This window comes from Chanodichthys erythropterus, chromosome 17, assembly GCF_024489055.1.
Source record: "Chanodichthys erythropterus isolate Z2021 chromosome 17, ASM2448905v1, whole genome shotgun sequence".
NCBI lineage: Eukaryota > Metazoa > Chordata > Actinopteri > Cypriniformes > Xenocyprididae > Chanodichthys > Chanodichthys erythropterus.
Genome location: NC_090237.1, coordinates 38,198,376 through 38,222,535, shown reverse-complemented (window position 1 = coordinate 38,222,535; position 24,160 = coordinate 38,198,376). Strand labels below are relative to the sequence as shown.

Below are 24,160 nucleotides of genomic sequence, written 5' to 3'. Positions count from 1 at the left end.
GAACGCCAAACGGAGGGAAAAACTCCCGTTCTGTCAGTTCCACCTGAAGCAAAACGCCATCACGTACCATAATGGTGCTTAAAAAGTATGATAAAAGTTTTTTTTTTTTTTTTTTTACTTCTCGGCCCAGAATGAGTAAACATTGTTCTTTTACATATACTACTGACATTGTAACAATACAAAGTGGGTTGAAAATCAGTGAAGTTACTCTAAGTTTGAGGAGAAATGTGTATTAGTGTTAGGCATGATGAGTTGAGCTGTGAAAACTACAAATTGTTGTTATCCCCAGTGTAGATGAGTGTGTTTTTCCTGTCAGGTTTGCATCTGTTGGCTACTGCAAGTCGTGATCGGCTCATTCACATCTTTGACATGGAGAACAAATGCAACCTAGTGCAGACTGTTTACGATCATTCGGCCTCCATCACTGCCATCAAATTCACAGGTCAGTTAACAGTTAAGAGATTTGTTTTCCACTTAATCTTTCGATTGTTCGGACATATCTTGTCTTTAATGCATAATATGCGTGTGTTTTTGTAGATCTGAGTTCAGAGTTGTGTATGGTCAGCTGTGGAGCTGACAAGAGCATCTATTTTCGATCTGCTGAGAAGGTGAGGATGAAGTGGTTACCTTTCAAATATTGTTTTCTGTGTTTCTCCTATAATAAGGACTTTTGCACCGGGTAGTAATGGGAACTAGCCGACATGGCAATCCCCAGAGAACTTAATGTTCCTCTAGGACAATTTTCCTGGTTGCATTTGCATCGCCAGTTGAAATAAGCCACCACTTACGTCATGCCACTCTTGTTGTTGTTGTGCAGGACTTTAATTTTGACAGCACTGTGAACGATTTAGTTTATGATCTATTTAACGGTCCTATTTTATGTTATTAGATAGAACTGTTAAACAATGGGTTGAGAAGTGCCTGGACTTCGGCATCAGTCCATCTATCTATGTTTGTGGATATAATTAGCTATAAACTTTTTTTTACACAGCTTTTTAAAGCCAGTGTTTTGCATGCATTGGCCAATGAATCAACTTACACGTGCGTCACTGGTAGTTCCTATTGTGCTGATTTAGACCCTACTCTGAAGTAGGAGCTAATTTAGTTCCCCAAAAGGTTTTTTATAACTAAAATTGTTCCCAGTTCCTGCGGTGTGAACACGCCAAAAATAGGGTACTTCCACCATTAGCTCTAGTAACTGTGAAAAGGTTCCTCTGGTGTGAAAGCTCCTATTGTTATAGAGGAATTTTATTAGATCTACTACATAAACAGCATAGAGGTTTCCCTCGGACAAATAGGCAGCCCTGGAGCAGATAATTCAAAACATTATCTTTCTTTTGGAGATGCCATAAGCTCCACATTTCAAATTATTTTTTTTTTATTATTATTAATTATAATGTTAACCCTCTGATACATCAATCAAATCAAAAAGGGAAAGGGGGAAAAAAGCTTAATGATTTAAATTAATATGTATATTTAGATTTTTTTAGATTTTATAATATATAATTTAATCTAAATAAGCATATGGTAGGATAATGTATAAAGAATAATTAAATGTAAACATGTAACGTTTCTCTCCCTAAAATTGTATTTGTTGTAGAAAAATGCTTTGTTTATTCTATATTCATTTTTATATTTTATATATTTGGTTGCATATTTGTTTTTTATATATAATTAAGCAGTTTTACTCAAATTTAGTTTTTCTTTGTTTTAATTTTAACAATGAACTTCTGTTTTGCAGCACTTATAAAAAATAAAAGGAATTGTTAAAATTACATAAAACAAATGCATCATAAAAAACTGTGGTTATCAAATGACTAATTAAAATAATTTAATTGTTTAAAGTTATAAAACCAGAAAATTAAAATGGACAACGCAGATTTTTTTTGAAAAATTAAAACATTTCTTTTGGCTTATTGTAAAAATTAATAAATTGTTAATGTTTTATGACTTCAATTGGTTAGATGTTCTTTTTGATTTTTAAAATTTAATTAAACCATTAAAATGAAATCCATGAAAATAAAAATGAAAAATACAGAATGTAAGAAAATAAAATGCATCATAGGGCCCTAAAAATTTAATTTTTGCTAATTTTTTTAATAAATTGATGTTAAATTGTATACGTTTCATGATTTCAATTAGTTAAGACATGCTTTTTGTCTAATAAAAAAAACAAAAAACAAAAACAAATTGAATCATCTAAAAAAAAATTGTAAACAGGAAAAAAAAATTAATTAATCCAGAAAAATGGAATTTGGTAATAAAACTGATTTCATAGAGCCCTAGGTAAGGATGTAACATCACACTGTGAATGGTTAAAAGACCTGTGGACATCGTGTGGCAAAGGGTTAATCTAAAGAATGAACATGCATGAACTTTGCTTTTGATTAATCCACTTTAATGTCATTTTTTTTAAATGTACTTTCTAACTGTTGTGTGTCTCTTCTTAAAGACGTCGGAGGGCTTGATCTTCTCACGATCACATCACATAGTGGAGAAGACCACACTGTATGACATGGACCTGGACGCCACACGCACACACACGGCCATTGCGTGTCAGGACCGCAACATTAGGTAGGGCTTTGTGTGAGATGTTACTACTGCTTGTACTGTAAACTTCTGATTTGACAGGATCAGATGAGATCATCTGTTTTTGTTTTGCGCTCGGTACAACAATACATTTATCAAATCTTCATAAAGTTGTAGACATGAATGCTGCTTAAAGGCTCTTTTGCATTTTCAGAGTGTACAATGTGAGGAGTGGCAAGATGAAAAAGTGTTTCAAGGGCTCCCTGAATGATGATGGGACACTGCTCAAGGTATGTGTGGTGAAACTGACCAGCAGAGTAAATGATGCCTGCAGTCAAAATCCTTCATTTTTGGCAATGATATTGTTTTTCTGCTCTCAGGTCCAGTTGGATCCCTCTGGGATGTTTCTAGCCACCAGTTGTTCGGACAAAAATATCTGCATCTTTGACTATGAGTCAGGCGAATGTGTGGCCACCTTATTTGGACATTCGGGTACGTTTATTTTTCTTAATCAGTGATTTAATTCGAACAGTCATGGTTCAGTGCATAAAGTCAGACGATGAATACAGTCAGTCACAGGCAATCCGCACGCTGATCCAGAAGGTGGTGTGTGTTAATGCAACACTGTGTGTTTACTAACTGTTACAACAGGAAAAGGCACTGAAGATGCATAGATATGTTTAGGTCTAATCTCTCAACCGGTGTTTGAACCCCGGAAAAACATCAATAAAACAGCTTGAGAAAAATATCTCGCGTAACATTACATTTACCTCAGGAAAGTCAACTAGAAACGACAGCAAAACACTTACAGTATGCAGATCCTCTTGTAGCTTCAATGATTCTCTCTAATGAATGCTAAATAACTGTTTATATACTAAGCTGCCTTTGACCACGCCTTACTGACTCAGAGCAAACGAGACCAAACGCGATTTGCCACGTGACCTCAGTAAACAAGCAGTAAAGCAACTATACAGCACTAAAATCAACTAGAAACGACAGCAAAACACTTACAGTATGCAGATCCTCTTGTAGCTTCAATGATTCTCTCTGGTTGTCTCAGTAAGTACAGTACTGTGCTTCCTTTACTCTTTACTTTAAAAACTGTCTATAAAGGGTAATATATTATGAATGTGAGGTCTGAGACGTGGGAACAGTGAAAAGAGAAAGAGAGAGAAAATCTAATCGGCCTATATTGTCTTAATAGCCTGCACAGCACTTCATCTATTATAACTATATTTATTTTTTTTGTGTGTGTGACTTATTGTGGACTTTTATTCTCTTACAGAAATTGTTACAGGTATGAAGTTCAGCCAGGACTGCAGGCATCTGATCACTGTATCTGGTGACAGGTAAGTCTTTTAAATGTGTATTTAACTTTTTTATTATTGATTTTCCAAGAAAATGTTTCATACAGTAATAAAGAAAATGGGCATACATTCACCTTTAGATATTAAACCGCATGTCTCAGATATCCTAAATGTTATAACAAAAGTCTTAATTATTTTAAGAGTTTTTAAATTTGGGTGTGGAAAAACAGGAATAATCATAGTTAATGATTATTAAAGGTGCCCAGAACGTTCTTTCACAAGATGTAATATAAGTCTAACGTGTCCCCTGAATGTGTCTCTGAAGTTTCAGTCAAAATACCCCATAGATTTATTTTTTTTTTTTTATTAATTTTTTAACTGCCTATTTTGGTGCATCATTAACTATGCACTGATTCAGGCTGCGGCCCCTTTAAATCTCACGCTCCCTGCCCTCGTGAGCTCTCGACTATAAAACAGTGCATAAACAAAGTTCACACAGCTAATATAACCCTCAAATGGATCTTTACAAAGTGTTCGTCATTCATGCTGCATGTATGCGTCGGATCATGTGAGTATAGTATTTATTTGGATGTTTACATTTGATTCAGAATGAGTTTGAGGCTATATGCTCCGTGGCTAACGGCTAATGCTACACTGTTGGAGAGATTTATAAAGAATGAAGTTGTTTATGAATTATACAGACTGCAAGTGTTTAAAAATGAAAATAGCGGCGGCTCTTGTCTCTGTGAATACAGTAAGAAACGATGGTAACTTTAACCACATTTAACAGTACATTAGCAACATGTTAACAAAGCTTTTAGAAAGACTTTTTACAAATATCACAAAAAATATCATGTTATCATGGATCATGTCAGTTATTATCGCTCCATCTGCCATTTTTCGCTATTGTTCTTGCTTGCTTACCTAGTCTGATGATTCAGCTGTGCACAGATCCAGACGTTAATACTGGCTGCCCTTGTCTAATGCCTTGAACATGGGCTGGCATTTGCAAATATTGGGGGCGTACATATTAATGATCCCGACTGTTACGTAACAGTCAGTGTTATGTTGAGATTTGCCTGTTCTTCTGAGGTCTTTTAAACAAATGAGATTTATATAAGAAGGAAGAAACAATGGAGTTTGAGACTCTCTGTATGTCATTTCCATGTACTGAACTCTTGTTATTCAACTATGCCAAGGTAAATTCAATTTTCCATTCGATGGCACCTTTAAACTTCAAAAGGCGATGATTTAATTAAATTGAGCACCGTACGTCAAAATGTGGCATTGCTATGTGTTCTGGAGGCTGCTGTTTCGTGGCAGTTTGCGGTCAATAAATACCATGCATTTGTACTAAGCAATTGGTTATGATCTTCTTTTTAAGACTCATGACAGTGATTACTATGTTTTTATATTTTAATGCCGTTAATGTTCGAATTTGTATTTTCTCATCTTTTTGAATGAGCAGCTAGTAGTAGTAAACCAGACATTTCAAAATAAGAGTCCTATTGTATTTCTGACTTTTCTTATAATTAAAAGTACTGCATAAAAGAGTGGGTTTTTTGGGGGGTTTTTTTGGCTATTATTGGTATTTTTTGACACAGTATACTATATCTGGCATTTAATTCAACACACTCCTGTGTAGGGCTGTGACGGCAAATTTTTACTACCGCGGAGGTAAATCACCAACAACCGCCGGTGTTGCTGTGGTGGGGTCTGAAGGGGGGGGGCAGGGTTTGTTTTAAATATATTATAAAACAGCTTAGAAATGTAAACGCACTGACATAAACGCTGATTTTTAACAATGGGAAGTAGGGCTGCACGATATATCGCTAAATCGCCATCACCTGCTTTCAAATGGAGCGGCATTTAATAGACAGAGCCGTAGTTTACTGACAAGCTACGCAATATTGCGTTCATTAACGAAGGCGATTCATCTGCGATATGAACTTGATATTGCATAGCTTGTCCGTGAACTAGGGCTCTGTCTATTAAATGCCGCTCCATTTGAAAGCAGGTGATGGTGATTTAGCGGTAATCAGGGAACCGGCTTTACTGACGAAATGCGCGTGACAAAAGCATGCCATATATATATTGTGCAGCCCTAATGGGAAGCCTCGTTTCGACTGACAGGCACGCGATCGGTCCAGCCATCCTCCTGTCAGACTAGCGCGCCTTATAAAATAAAACTCCCATTTGCGTGTCTCTCTTTAAAAGCCAATAAAAATTGAATCCATATACGTAGCACAAAAATTCTTTTTGCATACAAAACCAGAGACTTTAAGCTTTCATATCAAGCCTCCAACATGCTTCTGTTGCGTTGTTTTCACCCTAATGAAATGGCACAGCCGCTAACTGAATACAAGTATGTATATTTCACGTGCTCATAACTTCATGAAAAATGCACAGATCATATAAATGGCACATCAATATTTAAAGCAGATTCTCAAGATTAAAATGGATCCAAAATCAATATAATATATTGCGTTGATCACAAGATATTACTCACGAAATGATTTAACATTCTTGGCTTAAAACATGTCTCTCATCTCTCCGGGATGCAGTGTGTATCCAATGTTCCCGGACCCATCCATGTTCGTTTTCCAACGTGGAATAACACAAAATAGATATCATTTTAAAGCTTAGAATCTCATCTTTTAAATGCATCTAACCATTTTGAAAAACTCCTAACGAGTGCTGTGAAGCACCTCTAAACCGGAGTTTACCGCCCGTTGGCGCCACCTGGCTGCGGAAAAAATGAACAACAATTTTTCAAACTATTCTTTATAATATCACCACGAAATTTGAACCAGATGCAGCTCACATACAGGAGAGCATCACCAAAAAAAAAATTTTTTTAGCGATCTTATTGTGTTCCTGAGTTATTCCATGCCAAATAAAAAAAAAAAGAAATTATTTTTAAAGTGTATATATGTATATAATATATATATATATATATATATATATATATATATATATATATATATATATATATATATATATATATATGTCTTTTATCAGCTGTTTCTCAGCAAGAAAATGTCCAAATGTAATGTAACTTATATTTTGTTAAAATTTTAAATGTTTTCTATCAAATGATATCTTTTGACTCTCCTTGCTACAGTTTTGAAATTATGAGTCTTTACTTGTGTTTTCGCTCAGGGAAAAAAAAAAAAAAAAAACCTTCCTAAAAAAGCCTTCAGGTCTTAAAGTGTTAATTCAAATAAATACTTTCAAATAATTTGAGCTTCAGCCTGGTTTAGCATTTATATATATATATATAATATAAATAAATATATATATAAAAAAACGTCTTTGGTCAAATTAAGCTGTAAAATAAATTTAAATTGGGTTTCAATTCAATTTCAATTCAATTTGAAAACCATATATATATATAAAATATAAAATTTGGGTCACTGTGACTCATTTTGCAGGATCAGGTCACACACATAGCGTTAGACTTGTGATTCGCCGTCATTTTGATGGACAAGATCATAAAAAAAATCCATCATAATCAATATTACCCGTCATTTTAATTTATATATTTTAATAAGACATTTTATTCACAATCTTGCAGGATAAGCAAATAGGCATAGGCTTTAATTTATTTATATTATGAAAAGAAAGTTGATCAAAGACAAGCTGCGTCACTTTCAGTTTTCATCTTGAACTCTTGTCACGGATTGTGAGTGAATGCGATCATCCTTTCCTCTTTACTACTATACAGTACGAAATAAACATGAATGAAAATAAAAAAAAAATGTTGAAATATACAGTAACTTACCGAAATCTGTATCACGTCAGTTCAGTCAGTGTTGCCAACAATGTCACCTAACATTATACCTCAGAAAAGCCTTTCGTTGACCATAAACTTATAGTAAGCAAGAAAAAAACTTAAGTAGTCCAAGCATGCATAAGTAACTTTATCATTATACAATTGACTTAATCTGGGTGCTCGTCTGTGTGTAATCAAGCACATCGTTTTCATTTTATTTTAAATGTGGAGACTGAACTCGCGCTCTGCTGCCACACTAGAGCGCACTCACCACCTACTGGACAGGGGTGGGAATTACAACAATCTTGCATACAAACTACATAATCTGTCAAAATGACGGACGGGCTGCTGATTTTTTTTTTTTTTTTTCCGTCACTGCTAAACAAATTCCATCAAAGACGGAAAATTTTCAGTTAACGTGATCTCCGAGATGCATAAATATATATTATATATGACGTCACACTACCGCCGGTGACACACTACGACCGCGGTAGCGCGGTTGTCATGCCAACTCACAGCCCTACTCCTGTGGCTTTTCACTGGGTCGCCTCATGAAAGGAAAGACTATGAACATTATATTCTGTCTATAGATTTTACTAATATACTACAATTTTATAATCCCTTTATAATCTCTTTATTGTTTTTTTTTTTTTTTAAATGCATTATCACAAAATATTGGTTGACCTCTGGTTTGAATGTATGGATTTATTAATGCATTATAGTACATTTTTGCAGTTAAATGTGTGCCTGTTTAATTACGTAAAAGAATCTGAGGGGTAATACTTATTTTGAGATTGTTGGGATTATTTGTGAAGGTCTTAAGGTCTCAAATTTGATTTTAAAACTCTGAAGTGACCCTGGGTTTGGTTGGGTTTATAAACATCAGATATTACATGGGAGTTGTTGTTGTTTAGATTACAAGTAAATTGAGCCACACATGCTGAAAGTCATATGAATAGAGTTCATCAAACAGCTAAATTAAATTAGATGAACTAATAAAAATATAGGCTAACCCAGAAGTACAGCAGGGTAGTAAATACTTTAGTGACATTTTGGTATTCTATACTCGCATAATAGCAATCTTTCAAATTCGTTCTTAAAATTATTCTCTGCTCAGCCTTACGTCAGTGTGTGTTAAAAACATACTGATTTAGATCTAATAGTCTAATGTATGTGTGTGTGTGTGTGTGTGTGTGTGTGTGTGTGTGTGTGTGTGTGTGTGTGTGTGTGTGTGTGTGTGTGTGTCCAGCTGTGTGTTTGTGTGGCGGCTGGACTCTCAGATGACCAACTCCATGAGGAAGAGGTTGGCAGAGAGGAAGCGGCAAGCAGGCCTGAGGGTTCAACGGGCCCCCAGCAAACAAGAAGCCATCAGGTAGTGTCATTTAACCCATGCAACCTGCAAACCTGATGATCTTATGTCACGTTCACACTAGAGATGTTTGCGTAGACCCAGGTTGAGTTGATGAGTGTATGATTTATGTATATTTATATAGCGAAACAGCTTCCAGGAGCACATGAAAATATTTTGCAAATGTACCACTAGAAGTGGGCAGCATGAACAGAAGCCTGTTGAGGTTAAGGTGCTCTCACATTTACTTTTGGTGAATTTCATGCACAAAATCCAGTCGGTTTAAGAGGAATCTACATAATCGTTTGAGGGCGACACACTCCCATGCACATTTCACATCTGTGACCTTTTTGCCCATGGTGTTTTAGCTGTGAAATGTCTTAAATGCTATAACAAAAGTCTTAAAGTCCCCCTGTGGTGACAATCAAGTTTTTAATGTTGTTTATATGTCTGTGTGGTTTTTTTTTTTTTTATATTCTTTAAGATAAACCATGTGCAAATTCATCAGTCAACAGCATTGCTCTGAATATTTTCTCCTTAAAATGCGGTTTGAAATCACTGGTGGCAGGTGGGCTTTAACATATCATTACGTTGCTGCCAAGTGGTGGGTCTCGAGAAGCCAGATTATCCTGGTATATTTTTCTGTTGATATGAAAAATCAGGTAGATTTAGCAATATGGCAGGTGTATGATGTATGTCTTTCTCCACTGATGTTCAGAGTTATTCAAAGCTTTTGTAAGGATACTGATTATTAGAAGACAGCTGTCTGACTCTGAGATGGCGAACGGGAACATGGTTTATGTAACATTAGCAGCACGTTATTAGCTGTTTGATAATGTAGTCAAGAAAGGCTAATCATATTAATTACTGTTGTGTCCGACATTGTAGAGAGCGATACATAAAACACATTACCATTCTGATACATCAGCTTGTAGACAAGACTGAATAGTTCACTTTTGGTAAAAAATTAGTACAAATTACTATTTTTGGTAAAAATTAATTTTAAGGAATACAATTATTGACTACAAGGGGGACTTAATTATTTTAAGAGGTCATAAATGTAGGCACGGAAAAACGGGAATCACGATACAGCTTAATAGAATGCTTCATAGCTGGATATTCTGGATAAATTTAGAATCACAATTTGTTTTAAAATGGTGATCGTGATTCTCCCATGATTCTGAACTGATAACTAAACAAAATTTATTGGAGGTTATGACAAAATGTTAATTGCTGCAATCTATTTAAAAGTGTTTAATTAATTTGAGTTATTTTCAATGTTATATGTTCAATGACTCATTCATAAATCTTTTTTTGTTATTATTATTACTACTGGATGAATCAACATTTTTGAATTAATCTCTTGAATGAGTCAATGACAAATAAAGTTAAAGGGTTAGTTCACCCAAAAATGAAAACAATGTAATTTATTACTCACCCTCATGTCGTTCCACACCCGTAACACCTTCGTTCATCTTCGGAACACAAATTAAGATATTTTAGTTGAAATCCGATGGCTCAGTGAGGCCTGCATAGCCAGCAATGACATTTCCTCTCTCAAGATCCATAAAGGTACTAAAAACCTATTTAAATCAGTTCATGTGAGTACAGTGGATCAATATTATAAAGCAACAAGAATATTTTTTGTGCGCCAAAAAACCCAAAAATAACTACTTTTTAACAATATCTAGTGATGGCCGATTTCAAAACACTGCTTCAGAGCGATATTTATCTGAGTCGAATCATGATTTGGATTGCGTGTAAAACCGCCAAACTGCTGAAATCGCGTGACTTTGGCAATCCAAACTGCTGATTTGATTCGTAAAGCTCTGAAGCAGTGTTTTGAAATTGGCCATCACTAGATATTGTTAAAAAGTCGTTATTTTTGTGTTTTTGGCGCACAAATATTATCATCGCTTATTAATATTGAACCACTGTACTCATATGAACTGATTTAAATATGTTTTTAGTACATTAATGGATCTTGAGAGAGGAAATGTCATTGCTGTGAAGGCCTCACTGAGTCATCAGATTTCAACAAAAATATCTTAATTTGTGTTCTGAGGATTAACGAAGGTCTTACGGGACAGAATTTTCATTTTTGGGTGAACTAACCCTTTAAGTGACTTGTCGCCACCTGGTGGTGTAACGATGTAATCGCTAGTTTAAGCACCAAGTTACTTTCAAAATGGGAATTTGCTCTATTTTGATCACTACTGTAGACATCAGTGTTTGTACCTGGACTATAAACTTGTATCCCAGTACTTCTGACATAATACGAATATTTGTAACGCACAAATAATGGTTGAAAAGAAGCTGTTTCATACCTACACATGACAACTGTTCTCTCTGGATCAGCAGCAGCGCCAGCGCAGATCTGACTGATCCGGTGTGATTTTGTGAAAGCTTTAATGGAGACGGACAAATCGCTGTCATTTAGGAATGAAATCATGTGGGTGTTCACATCAAGAGTGTGATCTTTTAATGATTAATTGTGCAGCTTTAGTTGAAATGACACATTTTCCATTTTAATTTATTTTCATCATGATAATCTTCACAAATGAACAAATTTTGAATTAATTTTGCCTAAATATAATAACCCTAAACACAATCGCCAGAAGTAAAAAGCTGAACTTATGCTATAAAATAACTACATCATGGACGCATTACTTCAACGCCACTACCATTAAACTTCTGACAGCTTTTTCAGTCCTTATTTAAAAACATTTTACATAAGTTTGAGTTAAAATTAATTTGCAAGAGTGTGATTATAAATGCAATGAGGCTGTAAAAGGTGCTTGTGAGTTTGAGTTTACCTGTTTGGCGTGGTGACATTTAATGTCCCTGACGACCTCTGTAGACACATTTAGCCACTTGTTGGTAACTGCCTTTTTCAAGACAAGTTAAAAAAAAAATCACAAGGAGGTATTACAGATGTATTTTGTCATAGAATAAAACGTAAAAATATCTTGAGCTTGACCTCATTTCAGGCCTTTAACCAAAAACCCATCGACTTAAGGATGATAGAACTGGAAGTGCTAAAACTCGTTTCTGTGTTTTGGCCTACAAACATACGTCATGCCTACAGCACTCTGTGATTTATTAGTCTTCAAAAGGCCATGATTTCATTAAATTACTGTGAAAGACAAATGTATGTTTACAACAATTTGGACATTAGTTTTAAAAACTGATATCTTGTCAGAAATGTGAATGACTATCTGATTTAAATTCCTGTTGCTCAGGAGAGAGACTTACATCGCTGTGCCCTGTAGTGCACTGCCTCACATGGAGGAGGAAGAGGAGGACGGCTTGATGCCAGAGGAGAATCCAGAAGATGGTTTAGAGGACTGCAGAACTCCAGACAGACTAGACTCCACCGATGGTGCGTTGATTGATTTTGGCTCTTCTCTGGTGGTGTTGGGCCTCTCAATCACATCAAGTTAGGGCCCTATGAAATCAGTTTTATTTCTTCCCCAAATTCTGATTTATTTTTAATGATAAAATTTTAATTTTAGGAATTAGACTGATCTACTTTATTTGTTCAAACATGTCCAATCTTCGCAACATTCTGCGTTATACTGTAAATTCCTGTAAAAGGAAAAAAAAAAACGATTTGTGTTTTGCACATGGTGGAAATCATTGAGCCCAACATCAAGTGCACAAGCAAAATGTATGTAATTCTGTTTTAAATGTGATTTAATGGGCTTGACTGTTATCCTTTAGCATCTCTGGATTCTGTGGTGCTCCAAACCAATGGCAAAATGCCCATGTGGGTGCGCAGACTGGTACGTATGTTCCTGTTGTCATAAAATGTTCTTACATATTGAATTCTTCCATGACTAAAGGATCTCCTTTATATCATAGGGTGGAGGAGGTGAAAATGATGGTAGTGGCGTAGATAATCGAGCTCAGTACCAGCCACAGGGACGCTGGGCGGTGCAGTCCGATCCACTTGCCATCCGCACCGTACTGGAGATGAAGAGCATGCAGCTTCCCCTCTCACACACTCCCAGCAGAGCCGTGGGAGAGGAAGAGCTCGAGGAAGACTCTCGCTTTCACCCGCAGAGTTTGGACAGTCTGTTGGATGAAGACGTTGAAGATGATGATCTAGAGGAAGAGGAAAAGATTTGCAGTGTAAGTTGTCTAGCTGGCGTTACACTTGCCAGTTTTCAACATGGTTATGGCATCTTGCAGCAGGCCTCCTCACACCACCAGCGACTCCTAGTGCTGTCACTCTAATGTTATTGGTAGACTATGTCTGGACATGGAAGTCACAGATGAGGCAAAAAAAAAAAAAAAAAAAAAAATATATATATATATATATATATATATATATATATATATATATTAATAATAATAATAATAATAATAATAATAATAATAATAATAATAATAATAATAATAATAAATTACTGATTCTTGAGAAGTGGGACAAAACAGGATGCAATATTGAAAAAAATAAACCTTATACTCAGGCAAATTAAACTACATTTATGTATCTTACATGTAATAAGCTACTGAGCAATGCTTTGATACAACCTCCCAACTTTACTCTTTTTAATCAAAATGTGCTTTTTACCTTGCCATCACTTATATTGTGTCAACACCGTCAGACAACAAAAACACAAATTAATTTTCACTCACATTATGCAAGACCTATAAAAAGTATAGTAAACACTCATTTTTACCAAGGCTGACAGAGGCCACAAAATAATACTTTCAATATGTGTATATATATTTATTATAAAGATTTTCATTTGTGTTTCTTTAAATTGGACTGTGAAATATAACTTTAACTTTATCTTTAACAAAAATCAAGATGATTTTAACATTTCAAAACCCATTCTCATGTTAGCAGACAGATTACATTTTTACCTATGACCAACAATTCCTAAACAAATATAAAATATCATAATGATATATCAAAATATTCATCTGACGGTGTTGACAAAAACCTGAATTTGTAGTCATGTTAACTATCAAATACTTGAATCAATCAATTACTCTATTAAAACAAACACAACAAACAGTGAGTATGTTAACAAAACAAAAATAATGACTTTATTCAACAATATCTGTTATTCAACAGCATAGAAGAATGACACAGAAGCGAGGATACTGTTGAATAAAATCGTTATTTTTGTTTAGTTTTTGGGCACAAAAAGTATTCTTGTCTCTTCATAATATTGAGGTTGAACCACAGCACTTAAGTTGAACCACTTGAGTTTTAACGATGTCTTTAGTACCTTTCTGGACCTTGAAAGTGGTGATTATATTGCTGTCTATGGACAAGTCATAAACCTCTTGGATTTCATCAAAAATATCTTAATTTGTGGTCTGAAGGTCTTATGTGGAACGACATGAGGGCAAGTAAAGGATTAAAAGATTAGTTCACTTTAAAATGACAATTAGCCCAAGCTTTACTCACCCTCAAGCCATCCTAGGTGTTTATGACTTTCTGCTTTCTGACGAATACAACTGGAGAAATATTAATAATCACCCTGATGCTCCTAAGCTTTATAATGGGAGTGCACAGAAACCACCTGTTTGAAACTCAAAAAAGTGCATCCATCCATCATAAACATACTCCACACAGCTCTGGGGGATTAATAAAGTCCTTCTGAAGCGAAGCGATGTGTTAAAAAAAATATCCATATTTAACTAAGGAAGAAGCATTTTTAACTGTTAGAGTTTTACACTTTCTTCCTAAGTTGAATATGGAAGGCGGTCTGGCGGAAGCTAGATATTTTACTTCATAATGTGTTGAATATGAATATTTTTTTTTTACACAAATGCATCGCTTCAAGTCAGAAGGACTTTATTAACCCCCCCGGAGCTGTGTGGAGTACATTGGATGGATGGATGCACTTTTTTGAGTTTTAAACAGGTGGTTTCTGTGCACTGCCATTATAAAGCTTATCGGAGCAGCAGGGTAATAATTAAATTAAGCCTAACTCTGCTAGAAGTGATGACTAATCCACAAAAGCAATATACGCTGTCAGGTCATATAGTTAGTATTAGTACAATATTAGAAAAACTATACACTATTTTATATTTAATATAATTAAAAATGACTTGAAAACCACAAAAATATGATGACTTCATGTTGAATGTCAACTCCGTCATTGGCCTGTCACCACCGTCAGAAAGAAAATCTGACGGTGTTGACACTGACGGTGTTGACATATTTGCCTTTCTTTCACAAAACAAATGGAGTTCATGTAGTAGCCATTTTGTTTTCTCTGTTGATGCTATATGCTAATAGAACCTGCTTCAGGAGAAAAAAATAATCTAAAAATTTTGAATAATTTCCTCATGAATTGGAAGAGGGTGTTGACATATCATGGTTGTGACACAGGGAATATTAACATTAAGATTTAAAATATTCTAAAATTATAAAACTTACTAGAGCCTGTCTGACATTGATGTACTCTGCAGAGGTGGAATGTGGCAAGGGGGTCCCTCAGAGTGACAGCTGCCCCTGATATTCCCTGATATTATTACATTTTAATAAATGTCTGACGGTGTTGACAAAAAGTGGGGACACAACTTGGAAATCTTATAAAACATGCATGTGTCATTGAAAAACAATATTGCTCTGACATGAAATATTATCAAGTATTGCTTTTTATAAAACAAGCTTTTTCATCATTAAAAAAAAACATTTTTATCCATTTTATTGCATACAAATTTTTGAACCCTTCTCTGTGGACACACTGTTTTAGATGTAGTGAGAAGACAATAAGTGTTATACATTTGATATAATAATGATAAAATTAAATTGAAGGGGATAATTGTGATAAATACTTTCTATTATCAATCCCTCATAACATTTAAAATAGAAAATATTTTTATTTTTAAACCTAATAGCAGTTACAATTGCTGGACATGTTTTGTCCCATCTCTCAAGAATCAGTGAAATATAATATATATAATATATAAATTTTAGCAACAAATCTTATTCTTGGTCATATTAAAGAGGAACATTCTGCTCTTAGAGAGTTATATTAAAAACATCAGTGCTACTGTATTAAAACATTAACCAGATGAATGATCTATCACAGTATTTAAACTGACTCATAGTTCCACATTATCCCAAAACATCATTCAAATTTGACAAATAATAATCCATAATAATGAACATTATGCAGAAGTGCTAAACTGCTCAACACTAAAATTTTCCCTGGCCCCACTACCAAAAAAGTAATAACTAGATATAATAAAGTTGTTTCATTGTTTTTGACCAATGTAACCTTGTATTGCAATAAATTTCATTTTAAATTTTAGATACCAGTGAATTATTATTATTTTTTTTTATTTTTTTTTATTTTTTTTTTTTTTTACAATTCTCTAGTTCAATTTCGATACCACAGCAAAAACTTCAAGCCTAAATAACATAAATGTAAAACATCATTAAAGCCAAGTAAACCATCAGTAATAAAATAACAAATAATCAATGGCACAAATAAATACAATAGATCAAAGATACAAATGAAATAAAATAATCAGTGTTTTTTTCAGGTAGGTCTAACAGTAGTTTTCAGGTACAGGAATTGAATGAAGTAATCAAATGTAAAATAATACTGCATAGTCTGTATAAATTAAATATATATAAATCCTTATTAGAGTTATTCAGTCAAGAGTAGGGAGTTATTTTTGCAGCAGGAACATTAGGCTGCTGTCACTTTAAGACATAATGCACAGATCCAATATACTGATACTGTACATTAGTGCTGCAACTAACAATTATTTTGATAATCGATTAATCTGATTTTACTTTTTGGTTAATCAGATGTAAAATGTAAAAAGCATAAATTCCTAAGTTATTCCAGTAATTGCTAGATGTGACCAGTCACCAGTCCCCCATGTTTGACACGAGTTAATTTGATTGGAGGTACTATTTGCACAATTTATGAACTAATATGAACTGTGTCAGTGCTTAACTGCCCATTGCATCATATAATCAACAAGAGCACTGTATTAATCAAACCCTCTAAGACTGCCGGCAGTTTTTTACATGTGTCATTTTATTATATAAATGTTTACTTACAGACAATTCATTTAAAACATTGGAGTCACTCCAGAAATTCTCTGTCCTGTCTTATCTGCCCTCGAGACAGGTGATGTTTGAGCTTGCTCTTCGTTTGCATAATAATAATAATAGTTTATTTTTAACCCTTAACAACTGATCATGAACTACTGGGGGAAATTGGAAATGGAAATTTGTTGGTGAAAAGTTGACTAAACCTTGTTTGTTAGTTTGGTACTCTTGGGCCTGGTTTCACAGACAGGGCTTAGATTAAGCCGGGACTAGGCCTTGGTTCAATTAGGACATTGGGTAGCTTTCATAAATGTGCCTTAGAATAAAAACACTGCCATTGTTTTGTCTCAAGATGCACACCAGTATATTTTAAGATATTTCAGTGCAAGTTGCTTTCAGTGAAAACGGCTCAAACATGCATTTTAGTCTGGTGCTATAGCTGAAACATGAAAGAGTTTTTTTTTTTTTTTTTTTTTTTTTTTTTATAGGTTTCCAGAGATGGGTTTAGCTCTTCGCTCCAAGGGAGAGATTTTCTGCAGTTGCCACATGGAGAGGAGAACTTCAATCCAGAGCTCGGCTCACCAGAGAAGACTGGATACATTTTATACCCAGCCAACAGCACTGCTCTGTCCACTGGAGAAGGGTAAACCACTTGTAATGACATCTGGCTTTGGTTCATTTTCCATTTTGGGAATAGGTTTATTTACATTTATTTCTTTGGCAGATGTTTTCCAGCAACATGAGAATTGCTGCGATGCAGTTTGTTTTGGTTTAATATTGGAAAATGCCTGGATGAGTTAGTGACATTTGTGATGTATACTGAAAAGGAAGGGGTCCAAGTATCAAGCCCTGAGGTATCCCAGTGTTTGCTTGATGTGACACTCACCAGTCCCCCACATTTGACTTTTGAGTTAATTTGAATGGAGGTACTTTTTTGTAGAGGTGTAAATCAGGTGGTTCATCATGATACGATATGTTATCGATTCTCATAACCTGTAATACAATATTTGCAGATGCCTCAAATCCTGAGATTCGTTTCAGGGTTCTATCGATCGGTATTATATTATGTGCCTATTTTACACAACCAGTTACACTTTTAACTTACAAATGCAACCACAGTATGTAACATGAACATTTATCTGAAAATTGCACATCCTGTACCCCATTTGGGTCATCCACAACAACAACAAAAAAATGCATTTTAGTTTTAATAGTTACATGTGAGATCAGTAATGATGGCAGCTTATGACATGACAAATTCTCATCAGAAAACTACCAAAATGAGGTGAAAATACATTAATTTAGAAAAATAACATTAAAAAAGAAAGGGTTAGGGTGTTTTTGTGTTTTGGTTTTGTTTTTGGCTGCTATTAGTACATCAGAGTCTGGGGCACATGGAGAGATGCAGGGCTCAATGCTAAGAATATTTTTAACAAATAACCAAATTACAAGCAGTGTCACAAATAAATAAAATAGAACAAAGACACAAATTAAATTATCAGTGCTTTTCAGTTTTTTTGGGTAGGTCTAGCATAACTTTTCAGGCACAGAAATTAAAAAAAAAAAAAAAAATGTAGATTTATAAAAGTTTAGTCGAGCAGTGAGAGGTTTTCTTTTCATCTTGTTTGATTAATGACACAGACAGCAGCAGGAATATTAGGCTGCTGTCACTTTAAGAGCGAATGCACTGATCCATACTTATTTACATGCACATTTTTTAAAAAAAAATTTTATGGTCACTTAAGACATAACCAACTGTGTTTACTAGGATGTTTGCCAGACGGTCGTTTTGACACAATTTTGTTTGTATTTCTCCTTTCAAGCGCACAATAAGTGAAATAGATTGTGCTCTGTGTGTGTGTGAGCTGGATTCAAGCTCTGGATCTAAACAAAGTGTGGCAGTTTCTTACAACCCTGTTTCTTCCATTTACATACTGTGAAACTGGACTTTGTACCCAGAGTAAACTAGACATTGATATAAAAGTTCCTGGTAATCAGTATTTTTCAGTCATTGAATAATCTTTTGTTGCCCTTTTTTCCCCTGCAGAGAATTTGATGTTAAAGCTCTGTGTGAGGGGGCAGGTGGTGACCCTGAGGAAGAGGAGCTAAGCCCAGATAGTGCTTGCTCGGCTGAGAGTCCAGCCTCCCATAGCGATCAGCCTCATGACCGTAAGTTACATTACAGCACTCCAAACACAGCATGTAGAGTGTGAAACACACTATTAGTGGCCTTGACGAGTTTAAAGTCTACCTTTTGATGTGACTTCATCTGTTTTGTTGCTTTTTTTAGAGGACACAGACTCTCTCAGTCAGGTGAGCTCCACAGGAAGCTCAGGAGTTGAAGAGGAAGAGGATGAAGAAGAGTCTGGAACTCTGCTTCGCCAACATTTCGACACACTCGGTGTGGCTGGAAATGGTATGACTTCATTTCTTGTACTGCTCTGAAATGCCCTACTTTGCTAAAATGAAAAATAAAATTCTATTGGCTTCAAAAATGTAATTTTTTCTAGGCATGCCAGGCTGGAATACACTACATGACTTTTAAAGTGTTAATTACCCAAAAATTAAAATTACCCCATAATTTACTCGCCCTCAAGCCATCCTAGGTGTATGACTATCTTCTTTCAGTCAAACACAATTGGAATTATATTAAAAAATATTCTGGCTCTTCCAAGCTTTATAATGGGAGTGAACATTAATATTAAATCTTTTTTTTAGAAGGTTAGGTTTTGATTATTAATCACTAAAAGCCTCTTTATCCAATCTTCTTTACCAAATCGTTTGTCTTTCTGTATCAGCAGACTCAAAACTCAATAAAAGGTGACAACTTTTAAAGTTAAAAAGCGATATAAGTTACGTAAACGATAAAAGCTCCTTGTGGTTTCTCGGTTTGATTGACAAGCCAGAGAGCCAATCGTTTACCCGATGATTGCATAAATGATTGGCTGATGTGCACAGATGATGTATATTAATATTATTCCTTTCAGTGCACCTAATAAATAGTCTTTTATCAGTTAGTAAAGACAGTTTCAAGTAATATTGCAAAAATGTATAAAACAAAACATCCTCTTTAGCACCTTTAACATGTTGAATCTGTGTTTGTCAGGTCGCGGAATGTCTGAAGTGATGCGCTATAATCTAAGAGTTGAACGACTTCAGTTTTTTATTTATTTATTTTTGTCGACGTTTATGTGATTTAAAGTCGAGTCGATGTCAACTACTCCCTGATGACGTCATTAATGAACAAATAAGCCTGAACTTCGAGGTGAGACCCGAACGCGACCCTTGTGCACAGCCCACTGTGCTGCCCACTAGGCTATTGTTCCTACATAACGGCTTATTTTTATCAGTTCTTTTGTCTTTGTGTTGTTTTATTTCTCTGATTTCTGCTTTTTCTAAAGACACAGATAAAGTAGCACATTAAAGATTACATTTATATGAATGCATTAGTGAGCGAGTGATTGCGTGTGATTTAATTGTACCTGGCAGCGTCTCTTTACTGATAGTGAAGCGGTGTGTTTTAGTGAAGAAATATGCTAGAACTTTTCAGTTTCTTAGCTATTTTATTAATAAATCACAGAAACAGTGTTGACAGTACATTTCTGCGCTCCTGAAGGTTTCTGTGTGCACGATCTGTATGTGATGTACGCGCTACTGTCTGTGTGTGCGCGTTACAATTAAATCCGTTATTTTTGAACGGCAATTAACTTGCATGTACAATAAGCTCTTTAAAACATGCATTCACCCGATCAATATTGAGCATCCAGATGGTATAATCAAACATATCTTGTGTAGCGCTTTATTTGTCACTTACAGTTTGATATGGAGCATGAATGTGAACTTCAAAGATTTCTTATCCTGCTGTGCCCTCTATAGGCCATGATCAGCAACTAGTCAACATCAAGCTTAAAGCACCATGGCAGAGCATTAAAGTCGCAAGATTAAAGTGCAACCCCCTACTATAATCTGGTGATTGTCAACGTTGGTTGGCCTTTACAAAGTCATCAAATGCATGATGTGTAGTTTATTCCAGTCTTAAGATGATGGTGAAATCATTATTGCTGATCTAATTTGCTGTGGAAACTCTCTTGTAGAAAAGTTCAACACGGACTTGAGCAGTCTGCAGCCCAGCTCAGAGAGTAACTTCCTCAATCCTCGCCTCAGTATCTCCACACGCTTCCTCTCCCGCTTTCAGAGCCGCTTCCGGTGAGTCAACATCAGTCTCATCTTGCTATCAAGCTATGTAATGGAGAAATATGAGTTTACACTTCTAGTTCTCCTTTCCCTTTTGAGATCTAAATGAAATGGGGGAAGTAGCTGTGAAATTATGTATTAGTCATAGTTTAGATGACATTATAAATTTCATTTCTGTCGGCTGTTTCAGCACTATAGGGACTAGTAGCAGTGTGGTTTGCCGGCCTGCAGCCTGCCTGCCCAGTATACCTGATGAGTCCAGTGATAGCTGTCAAACTCTCGATGTATCAATGGTATGATGCTTACTCTTATGAATAATGTTATGTACTCTGAATGGTGTGTTGCCATTCAGAGTACATCGTACCAGTCACAGTCACAATGACTGAACACTAATATGACTGGTCATTCTGTGTCATTTCTTCAGCTTTTGTTTTTAATTCCAGAATATGGTGCAAACAATCCTAAAATAGTCTGATGCCATTGATTTTCCATCATGTGTAACCTCTACACATCTCAATATGTGATTTTAGGTTTTTATCACTCTTTAAAGGGATGGTTCACCCAAAAATGAAAATTCTGTCATTATTTACTCAAACCCATAAAACCCATATTGGCTATTGCTACAAATATACCCGTGAGACTTATGACTGGTCATGTACTTGTAAATTGAGCTCAATATTTTGAATTATTTTCTTTTGTCTTTTGGACTTTTTGTTAATATTTTCATTTTCTCCTGCTTCTAAGGACAAGTCAAAGGTTCTTTCAAACAACAGTGGAATCATTGAGGATAACGAGAAGAGTGGTATGTCCAGTTACCTGTTAATAGTGCATTTTACTTCTGACTGTGAGTGAAAATGTCTAATAACAGGGAGGTTAAAGGCCCTGATATACTCGAGGCAAAAAAATAGAGCAGCAGTAAACTGTTGAGAGTGGTGTTCAGATGTAGATGTAAATGTTCTGTGCACTTTCCTCTTTAAAATATTGTAAACATGCAACAAAATTGACAGCAGTGAGAAAACAGCAGTTAAGAAAGCACTTTATGCAGTAGATTGCTTAAAAGCAAGCAGCTTTATGGTATTAAACATGAAATTACTGTCCGTGTGTCTCAGTTAAAATTTCAACTTCAATTTCTAATATAAAGCAGCTCTTATGTCTGTTCATGTTTTTACTCATGGACGTCTGACCTCAACGGGCTGAACAGAAGAAATTAACTGGAGAAGACTTTATCAGAAAACTTAATCTCTACATACCAATGGTAGTTCCAGCTAGAGCGAACTTTCCAGAAAATTCACTTTGGCGAGCTGTTTCAAACTCCCTAAAACTCCAAAGAAACTTTGTTTTGGCCTGATTTTGTTTGAAATGCCATCACACCAGTTCATTCTTCAATTTCACTTGAAGTATATTGATGCCTTAAGACTAGTATTTGACTAATTTCAACATGTTTGGTCCCATGAGGCAATCTGCACCATGTATAGTAACTGCCTCTGATAAGACTGGAGTCTTCAGCTCAGTAAGAGTACATGGATTTTATGCTTATTAATTTTACAGAGTACTTTTATTGGTGTGAGCTCTTCTAGTGAGTGGGAAAATATTAAAGTGCACCTTTAACAACAGCACAAATTAAATGTACCTCTCAGAAATGGTATTTAATTAGAAGAGATCAGATGTTCTGGCACTGTTTTAGTCATTTTAAATGTTTAAAATCTTGTCCTCCAGTTACCAAGAAACGTTCCTCGATGGCTGCTCGGAAATCTTGCCAAAACTTATCTTTGTTACGCTGGAAAAATGCTCTGGGAGGTCTGTGAGATTGTGTTGGGTGGTTTTTAATGTCTGGGGTTCTAAAGTCACCAAATCGGAATCGTTTCACATGGCTGTTTTTGGCTGCATCCCAAATTACATACTTGCCAACTATCTAGTAGGAGAAAAATGGTACGAATTCAAAATATTTATTAAACAGTAGGTGAAATGGTCCCAAAAATCCTGCTACTTCCAGTGAAAATCTGAAGTGTGCATCCAATGGACACTTAACTATCCCATGAGGCCACGGGAGAGGATTTATGTATGGGAATAAAACTATGCAATTGACACAGTAGGTCACATGACAAGGACATGGCAAAAGTAGTATGCCAGGATTAAATTCATACTACACACATTCATACTCTACAGTAGAACATACGGTCCCACTTTATATTAAGTGGCCTTAACTACTATTTACTTACATTTAAATTAATCATTTGATACAATGCACTTATTGTGTACATACATGTTTTTACATTGTACTTATATTTTAAAAAGACCTGCATGTAATTACATCTGTAATAAATTTCTGTAATTACATTTACAATTACACTGTTGACCCATCCCTTACACCTTACCCCTACCCTTAAACCTACTTATACCACCAAATCTCTCTCTAACCTTACCCGTATCCACCTCAATAGCTGCAAATGTGTTTTGCAATTCAGTATGAACCCAATAAGTACATTGTACTTATTTTTTGATGTAAGTAAATAGTAGTTAAGGCCACTTAATATAAAGTGGGACCGAACATACTTTTCTTAACGGACACAAATTAGTTATTTAAAAGAAGTACCTACTCCAGAGAGTGTGATTTTGGATGCAGCCTTGGTGTTTTCATGCTCAGTTTATCTCTTTTAGTTTGTACACCTCTTGGTTCTTGTTTCTTGGTTTCCCTTATGTAACTGGGGTTTGAACTACCAGCTTTAAAAGTTATTAAAGTGTTAGTTCACCCAAAAAAGAATTTTCCCAAGCTTTACTTGCCCTCAAGCCATCCTAGGTGTATATGACTATCTTCTTTCAGACAAACAGTTACATTAAAAAAGCCTCGCTTTTCCAAGCTTTATAATGGGAGTGAATGGCGCTCCTTATTTTAAAGCCCAAAAAAAGTGCATCCATCCATCATAAAAGTAATCCACATGGAACCAGGGTGATAATAAAGGCCTTCT

The 24,160-nt window shown here is 35.2% G+C and overlaps 1 protein-coding gene across 2 annotated transcripts in view; it reads left to right on the top strand.

Annotated features, from left to right (window-relative positions):
* Nucleotides 1-24,160, top strand: part of wdr62 (WD repeat domain 62) — a 48,107-nt gene that overhangs the window by 19,923 nt on the left and 4,024 nt on the right. Inside the window, exons 13-28 of one of the 2 annotated variants that reach the window (XM_067364321.1) lie at nt 317-442; nt 538-608; nt 2,453-2,574; nt 2,744-2,819; nt 2,910-3,021; nt 3,815-3,878; nt 8,861-8,983; nt 12,232-12,341; nt 12,683-12,744; nt 12,824-13,093; nt 17,489-17,643; nt 19,048-19,169; nt 19,291-19,416; nt 21,095-21,206; nt 21,385-21,487; nt 21,939-21,996. In XM_067364321.1, the coding sequence (XP_067220422.1) occupies nt 317-442; nt 538-608; nt 2,453-2,574; nt 2,744-2,819; nt 2,910-3,021; nt 3,815-3,878; nt 8,861-8,983; nt 12,232-12,341; nt 12,683-12,744; nt 12,824-13,093; nt 17,489-17,643; nt 19,048-19,169; nt 19,291-19,416; nt 21,095-21,206; nt 21,385-21,487; nt 21,939-21,996 (1,812 nt within the window). Of the gene's footprint in view, nt 1-316; nt 443-537; nt 609-2,452; nt 2,575-2,743; nt 2,820-2,909; nt 3,022-3,814; nt 3,879-8,860; nt 8,984-12,201; nt 12,342-12,682; nt 12,745-12,823; nt 13,094-17,488; nt 17,644-19,047; nt 19,170-19,290; nt 19,417-21,094; nt 21,207-21,384; nt 21,488-21,938; nt 21,997-24,160 lie in introns of both variants that reach the window. The other variant, XM_067364320.1, reaches the window with a different exon arrangement.